The sequence below is a fragment of the Apteryx rowi genome, unplaced genomic scaffold (genome assembly GCF_003343035.1).
Source record: "Apteryx rowi isolate R43461 unplaced genomic scaffold, aptRow1 scaffold_505, whole genome shotgun sequence".
In the NCBI taxonomy this organism is placed as follows: domain Eukaryota; kingdom Metazoa; phylum Chordata; class Aves; order Apterygiformes; family Apterygidae; genus Apteryx; species Apteryx rowi.
Window position 1 is genome coordinate 312,358 of NW_020450767.1, and position 8,820 is coordinate 321,177.

Genomic DNA, 8,820 nt, shown 5'->3' on the forward strand with positions numbered 1-8,820 from the left:
CCCGCTCCGCGGCGGCCGCGAGGGCGCTGCCTCGGGCAGGTAGAGCATCAGCCGCCTCCGAGGGGCGGGCGGGCGAGCGAGCGAGCGAGCTTCCCGCGAGGGACGAGCCGCCGCCTCAGCCGCCGCCTGCCGCGCTCTGGATGAGTCGCGGGAAACCGGGCGCTCGCGGAGGCGCCCGTAACGGCGGCTCCCGCCGCGCCCCGCGCCCCCGGAGCCCGCGGGCGGCGCCGGCGCGCCGGGGAGGCTCTCGGCAGACACCGCCCCGCGGCGGCGGGCAGAGCGAGCCCGAGCCGCGCGGCGAGCTCCGGCCTCTCGCGCTTTCTTAAGTAACTGCAGCCGCTCTGCAGAGCTCCGCGATTTTTAGGAAGACGTTATATATGCTTTTTTGTACCTGCCTTCTTGGAGTCTCTCCCTGGGCTCCTGTGGCGCACTGAGGTTGCGCTTACTCCTTTACGGGGTTTTGTGGAGCTCCTTGGTTTTCCATTGTGATCTCTCTCCCTTTCATTTCARAGGAATTCTCTGCCTTTTTATATATATACTTTTTCTATTTTTGTGTAAAAACCTGTTTCAGGGAGCATCAGTCAGCCTAAAAGGCTTTAAAGGAAGCAGCCAGCGGCAGTGACCAGTCTCCTCACAATGTGGACTTTCCTGGGTATTGCCTCCTTCATCTACGTGTATAAGAAGTGCGGGGACCTGATGACTTACGCTAATAAGGAGGTGCTCCTGTCCGTGCTGGTGTTTTTCTCCCTTGGCTTGCTGCTATCCTATAGGTATCGCTTCCGAGGGCCCAAGCAGCAGCAGCAGCAGCAGCAGCAGCAGCAGAAGCCCCACTTGGGGATGCTTTCAGATGTTCTCGCAGCTCTACCGCTTGTTGGCTTCTTCTGGGCCAAACCCAGCCCAGGATCTCAACGAGCTGAACAACCCAAATCCCGAAAGGTAGGTTCAATCGGACATGGCACACAGGGTGAAATGTCCTCCTATTGTAATCTCTGACTGCTGCCCCACGCTCCCAGTGAGGGAGAGGAGCTAATTAAGGATTGGARAGGGTTTGTGTTTTGATTCTGGACGGCTGATTTGCCAAGTTTTGCATTAGCTGTGGATAACAAAAGAGACAAGCTTATTTAATTGATATACTTTTTTTTTTTAGCATCAAATGAAATGTGAGTGTTGGAAAAAAGAGTTATAGTAAAGGATTATTGTACTAGCAGAAAATATTCTCAGTTGCCAGTTCATTGTAGAGATCATCTTCCTAACATTTCTCGATGAAATATATTTGTCTGGAGAAAGCTGCAAATATAGTTAATTGGAAATTATTGCTGGTATGATACAGAACCTGAGCTCAGATAGTCAATCTGTTCCACTGAGCCGAACGTGAGACTTACTGTGACACAGTAGAGAGAACTGTAGTTTGTAGCTGGAGCTTAGCTGGAGTCCTGCCATCTAAGACTACTGAATGAATGTGCAGGTTCAGTACATCTGTGGATTGGAACTGTTAGACTACTTTCTTGTGTGCTTCTGGGCATTTTCAGCTGGGCACTGACCCCTTGCACAGCAGAACTTGAAGCTATTTTTGGCTGCAAGTGTCATGAATTTGCTGGCAGGCTCTGGATTATTATTATTATTATTATTTTATTTTATTTTATTTTTAAGTAAAGCCTGCTTTCACTGCAATTTGCTTTGTTACCTGATTTTTTTCTTCTATAGGTAACTTATTTTTGCACTCACTTGCTAAGTTGTATAACCTTTGATACAGATATAAACATGTCACTGTGCTACTAGAAATTCTGGTATTGGTGTTGTTCTGGGCATTCATTTCACTGATGCAATCATGGTTTTACTGCTGTCAGCACTGCAGTGCTGATGCATTTGTGGAAGAGTGGATTGGGCTCCATTCTGCATTCTGGTAGTTGGAGTAATGACTTGCAGGCTTGCACTGGAATTTTCCTTGTAACTTTTTTGCACTTCGAAGTCTATGTGATTAGTTGCTATTGGGAAGGTACTGTAACGTAGTTGGTCTTAAGGTATCAGATATATTCGTAATAATCTGATGTATATGATAAAATCTGATGTATGCCAATTCTTGACAGCTTTAAATATAGGTATATGGTGATCTTGCTCATAGTTTAGATTGCTTAATGAGTTTTCATTTTAGAACCAGTTCTTTACAACATTTCCCCATTAGCTGTTTCTGCTGACATTTTCCCATGCTGAGTGTTTACCATAAGCTGATTTTTCTGTTTGTTTGTAGGGAAGTTTCAGTTAGAAAGATGCTGATATTCTTTTACAGTAAAATGTAAGAGAAACACATTTTTCAATGAATATGATAACCTTTCCTATTGCAAAATGCTAAGGCCCCCATGAAAGCATTGGTATGTTATTTTGTAAATCAAGAAAATAGTACAACCTTGGTTCATTGTCTTTTATAGGGACTTGACTTTCAGTATATCTGAGACTGAAATTATGTTGGTGGTTTGGTTTTGATAAGGAGTGTGGTTTTAAGTAAGTGTTGTTTTTTTTTTCCCCCCCACTTGTTGTGTTTTGATCTCATTGTAGAGTACAACTGATTTTATTTTGGACAAAACTAAACTGGAAGATGGTCTCCAGCCAACTGATGGGCACTCAGTCCATCGGATCCTAGCAGAGCTAGTCCAAAGTTAGCCCCCTGAAGAAGTTACGGTACAGTTGTTGAGTCATCAGCGCATCCTGTTTTGCACTACTTCCAAATCTCTTGCTATGCAGCCATGTTCCTGTAAGCATAGCGTGAGTAGGCCAAGGAACAGTAGAGGACTATACTTACCTCTGCTCGGTGTCAGTGATGTGTAAGACTACGGCAGTAGAGACTTGTACCTCTCTATGATGAACAAAACTGATTAACTTTGACTCTGCAAAAATAATTTCCTCATCCTTCTGTTTCTGCATCATGCTATAATTAATTGTAATGTAAATGTACAGCAGAAATTCTACATGTGCATTTGTAATTTTGTTGGCTTTCCTTTCTAAAGGACAGAAGAGAAGTAAACTTCTCAGATTTACATATGACAGAGACTGCTCCAAATACAACATTATCGCCCCAGTATGATCCAGAAATTATCATTGTGGGTTCAGGTGTCCTTGGTTCTTCTTTGGCTGCGGTGCTCTCGAGGGATGGAAGAAAGGTGACTGTCATAGAGAGGGATCTGAAAGAACCTGACAGGATAGTTGGAGAACTGTTACAACCCGGAGGTTTTAATGCCCTTAGAGACTTGGGTCTTGAAGGTAAGTGCATTTCAAAGTGTAGATACATCTATAACACAAAAGKTAGTACACTCCATTGCATATTTACAAAAAGCATGCCTACAGAGAAAATCAAAAAATACAATATCTACTGTCAATATTTGAATTAAAATTGCTTAGATGTTTTTAGTCCACCATTTTGAAAATATTCTCCCCTTAGCATGTCTTTTGTTTAAGAAAATTGGACTCTATAAGAAGTAATTTTGATAGACAAGCTTTTTGAAATATGTTTTTCTTAACATATATTGGCATATATTTTGCAGATACAGTGGAAGGTATTGATGCACGAGTAGTAAACGGTTACATAATTCATGACATAGAGAGCAAGTCAGAGGTTGAAATTCCTTATCCAACAGCTGAAGATGGCCATGTGGCTAGCGGAAGGTCATTTCGTCATGGCCACTTCATCATGGGTCTCCGAAGGGCAGCTATGGCAGAACCTAAGTAAGTCAACTTGTAATAGTGAACATCACATTCTGTCTCCTGAGATTTAGTAACATTTTTCCCAGCGTCGGGAGGATTTTCAGTCCACTTCATTCTGTCTGAATACAGAGACCTCCAATTCACAAGACTAATACAAAAAGAGATCTATACTTACTTTTTTCTGTTTTCTGTAGATGTCATGTAYATGAACTGAATATACATTGTGTATTAGCCACTGGGACAAGTTAATCTTTAAATTTATGGGACTATAGGCTTCAAATATTACGCAGAGTTCTGGCCCATGTGAAAGAACAGTTCAAGTGTAAAGGCTTGATTTTCCTATACTGATTCTTGTTTCTTTTTTAACAAAAGAAGCCACCTCTTCTCAGTAAAGAGAATGCATAGAACTTCTTTGACTGCTCAAGAAACCAATGGTAAATCTGGTATCGTTTCTTATGGTGATGTTATTTGTGATGCAAGCAATCAAACTCTTTTTACATTKATATGTTTGTGCTTTTTCTAATGACAACGAAGTAGGCAAAATAGCTAGAATGGAACAAGTAGCTGGAAAGACCAACTTCCAGTAGCTTCTGTGTTTTAGAATACTGTAGACCCTTCCTCTTACTAATAAAATAAAAATCATAGTGTTTGGTGTTTCTTCTAACAGATCCCTTTCTTTGAGAAGCTTTCATTGAAGCAGAGTAGATACTAGATGCTGTTTTCTGTGTGTGTGTGTGTTTTGTGTTTTTTTTTGCTATAAATTATGCTTACAAGGGAAATAAAGCCATTCGTATTTTCTTTATTCCTTATGCATCTTTATTCTGAACTGGAAAATTACTTGCTCCCGTCATTTATGTTACATTTTATGAACTATTAAAATCAGCACTAAAAGATAGAAAGTCTGCAATACAGTTAAGATTAATGACAACTGCATTTGCTATCTATAAAAGCTAAAGCTTYCTTGTTAGGGCTTCAAACTCAGTGAAATTTGGGCACATGTTCATTCAATTTGTGGAAGGCTCCAGTAGCTGTACAAAAATTTTGAAGCAAAAATTTACAACAGCTTATGTTTGACTTAAATTCTATTCTTTCCCATTTTTCTGGCTCTCTTTAATGTTCCTTTTGTATATGTTTGCTTTATTTTTATATGTAGCATAGAAAACTGCATATTGAATCAAGGTGCAGGAGAGATCAAACAATCTTAGTAGCACCATGAAGCTTTGTCTTTCATCTCATAATTTGTGAAAATATAGGGGAGAATTACTACTGGGAAAAATATACTTTTTCTTTGTGCTGGGCAATATGAATTTATTTTAGATAAGTAAAATTAATTTTATAGAGGAAAAAGGAAGTACATCTTAAGTTAATTATTTTTATAGTAGGTTAGAATCACAAAAGGAAACAAGCACTTAGATAAATCAGGAAATAAGCACTTACTTAGATGACTCAAATGATAAATATAAAAGAAGTTTAAAAGCTACTGGGATCCTCAATACCCTCATTCACCTGCTGTTAACCCAACAGGTTGCTGTATTCCCTTTCTGCTGAAGTTCCTATTAGTGTGCTTGCACATAACCATTYGTATTTTGATGCAGCCAACATGCTTGTTGCCTGGAAAAATTGTTAAGCTAGTCACTACCACTTCTTTGACCTGTGAGATTTGACATGATAGGTATGCTTTCCTATGCCTAGGAGTTCAGATCTCTTGTRAAGTTTAAGTGTGGCAATGAAATTTTGGGGCAGGTAGTAGGTATGAATGTGTCTGTCCCCTATTGCTTGCTGGCATGTGAGTTAAGGCACCCACCTTGGCTGGGGGAGATTTGCTTTGAAATTTCTGTGCGGGCTGACGTGCAGCAAAGATATGAATCCAATTGCCTAGGTTCCTTTGAGAGTCAGAAATATCAAGCTGCTACATTCTGACATGGATCTTTATCTTGCTTTTCTAAGTTGCTGAATTCCATATGGGTATAAAAATATTCATGACCTAGAGAAAGAAGAGTGTTAGTTTTGAGCTGCTGAGAGTGTGTCTGAACTGCTAGGATCAGGTCTAACAGCTCAGACCCAACAACGAATTTAGGTGGACAGATACTTAATTTTTGAAACCTGAATAACCCATGCTGGGAGGTGAATGCAAGGGGTGTTCAGTTCAAACTCTGATCCATAAGCATTAGGAGAACGTAAAGACACAAACAGCAAACTGAATGTGTATCCTGAATTTTGAGGTGAAAAGCTAGGTGTCTGTCCTGTGCMGATTACAGAGGTTACTTTGAGGCTTAGGTATCTCAGTTCTACCTAGTTTCCACATTAATGTTAAAGTGCTACTTTGGATCTTGCTCCTCGGTTCTACATAGAGTTAGGTCTCGCCCAAACTCTCAGTGTTTACCACTGTTCAGCACGGATGACTCCTCAGTTAGTGGCTGGTTTCTGACAGTTACTGGTATCAAATTCCTTTGTGCATCTCACATGTGGCCATGGGACACCTAATGCAAAACTGGGGATTCTGCTAAGTGGTAGCATGTTTGAGTTAAGCATTACAGTTTTAGAGTATTCTCATGTATCAAACATAATGGTAGTGTTGAACTGAAATTAATGACGGGCACTTCTTGCTATTTAACATGGCTTCTGAAAGCAGTCAAAACCACATCTTTGTGTGCAAAATTAAAAAAAAGTGTTTGTGACTGCAAAAACAGGCTTATTGAAGAACTGGTTTTACTTCTATGCATAGCACCTTGAAATTTTGGCCTCATTAACCCTCTTCCATTAAGTTCTTAATCCCTTTAATTTCAGTGCAAAATTCATTGAAGGCACTGTGTTACAGTTGCTTGAGGAAGAAGACTGTGTAGTGGGTGTTCAGTACAAGGACAAAGAAACTGGAGATATTAAGGTGAGACAATTTTGTGTTTTGATCTTTGTTTAACTTCTGTTCAAATACAGTCATGTATATAGCATTTTAAAAAAGTTTGCTATTTCAGAGCACTGATGCAGAAATACTTCAATTRTCAGGAAAGCAGAGGCTTTTAAAAAAAGGGAAATTGCTTTCTAGTGGGTACAGTCCTGGCATATGGGAATTCCTGTTATAAAGCGAAAAACTGAAATCTCCTTTCCTGGTTTCAAAGTTCCTTTGCTGTCTGAAGGTATGTAGCAAGCATGTTCAGATGGGCTCTGATGGGGAAGACAGGCATCTTTCTCCTGTCTAAGTTCTGCTGCCCTCCATACTAGATTCAGAAAACTCCTTAGTAGTGGAAGATCCTGCTCTGAGCTTTACTAACAAAATCTCACATCTTGAGGTCATTTAGAAATACATATGGTTTTATACCATTTTTAAGAGAGTCATTTAGAAGTACTTGCCCAAGATGTAGGAGAACTGGTTTTAGGCCCTCCTCAGGCAAAAGGCATTTCAGTCCATTTGCTTGCGAGTGACGTCACTAGAAAGCTGTAAGACTGCTGAGTGGAAGCACCATCCTTGGCCCCCCTTGAGGTAGCCTGCAGTGGGGAGTCCTAAGTCCTCTTCCATGGTCTGTCTGCTTTTAATCTCATGTACAATGAATAAAACAGCATTAAGAAATCGACTCCAGTAAAATAAGCCATTGGATCACATCTGGGTACCGGAAAGGTAGAATTTTTTTTGTTTTTTGTTTTCCTCAAATCCAGCTCACTTTATCATCCAGCAATAACAATTTTAGAAGGGGTTTGGCTTTTTTTGGTAGTGCATGTTTCCTATCTGTATAATGGGCATAAGCAAACTCATACTTTTCTTTGAATGCTCTAAGTTCTGTGGCTGGAAAGAGCTGTATTATATGCTGGCCTAGATCTGCTCTGATTGTAGAAACCCAGTGGAAGAAATTTCTGCTGGCCTTTTATTCTAGCTGTGTTTCACTGTCTGTGGCTTTACAGCTAGAGAACTATTTAAAAAAAGAAAAAAAAAAAAAGCCTGTTTGCATTCCTTAGCAGCTTTCATAAGGAAAGGGGGCTGATGTGAATATGTTATGTCTGTGTGCTTTTCTGTCTTCCCCATCCCCAGTCTGTTCTCTACCACATGACCTCTGAGTTTTCTAATCTCTTAAATGAGGTTGAAATTAGCCAGGATGATAAAGTCAAATTACAAAGCAGGCAACTGAATAGAGGAAAGGTGTAAGTACACTAACTGTGGAAAAATTGTAGCATGAGGGTTCAGATCATTAGACACCAGGGAATCCCTGCAGCCAGGCAACTTGTATATGCGCTAATTGCAGGAATGATGAGAGCTTGCAATCATCTGAGGCAGGAATCCATAGGAAAAAAGGTTTTACTAGCTCTACTGTCTCTTGAGCTGTGTTTCTAAACTCACTTCCATAAGCTCAAAGACTAGAAATATATATATTATTTTACTTGGCTCCACACTCATCTGCCTTTGTCTAACATCCCTTCGTGCAGCAGAAGACAAAAGGATCATATCATACAGGTGACTGAGTCCCATTCCTGTGCAGGAGGGAACTGCTCCTAGTTGAACACATTCCAGGCACAGATGTAGAATTCACATACTGGCTCACCAGATGCTTCTATCCAGTACTAAAAAGTTTCTCAGGAGTACTAATGAAACATGGTGTGGCTTTTTGCCCTATTATTTGCAGCCTGAAAGCTTAAAAGGAAAATTATTCTTCTGCTTGTGCCTACTGYATGAAATGATTAAAGGCCAAGGACTAATGCTTATTATAAACCAATAGTCATTTGCAATTAAATGACTGTATAGACTGACTAAAAGAATGAGAAAGCTATACATCTGTTTTAAAAAAAGAAAACATCTACCTCTAAATGATTTCTATTATAATGATGTTCTAATCTTTCAATAACAATAAAATGTTTAAAAATATGCTTTAAAATGTTAACCAGAATAATTTCCTCTGTTAGAGAATAATGAATGTATTAAACATTTAGAATTTGTAAATGCATTCAAGTTGAACCTAATGAGTTCACTCGAATTTTACTTTGTATTTTCTTTACTTGCACAATTTCTGCTCATAGTTCCTAAATACACTAGGAACTGCTCAGAATTGCCTGCGTACTCTTAAAAACTTACTATTATGTTTACTGCATTTCAGTTTGTTACACTTTGGTTTGTTTTTGTTTAGTTGCTTGTGTGTGATT

General features: G+C 39.8%; 1 protein-coding gene across 1 annotated transcript in view; it reads left to right on the forward strand.

The window, feature by feature from the left end:
• Positions 1 to 317: 317 nt before the first annotated feature.
• SQLE (squalene epoxidase) overlaps positions 318 to 8,820 on the forward strand; it is a 20,368-nt gene continuing 11,865 nt past the window's right edge. The window contains exons 1-4 of the mRNA XM_026079937.1: positions 318 to 936; positions 3,003 to 3,255; positions 3,537 to 3,717; positions 6,484 to 6,580. Coding sequence (XP_025935722.1) covers positions 637 to 936; positions 3,003 to 3,255; positions 3,537 to 3,717; positions 6,484 to 6,580 — 831 coding nt within the window. The 5' untranslated portion in view covers positions 318 to 636. The remainder of the gene's footprint in view (positions 937 to 3,002; positions 3,256 to 3,536; positions 3,718 to 6,483; positions 6,581 to 8,820) is intronic.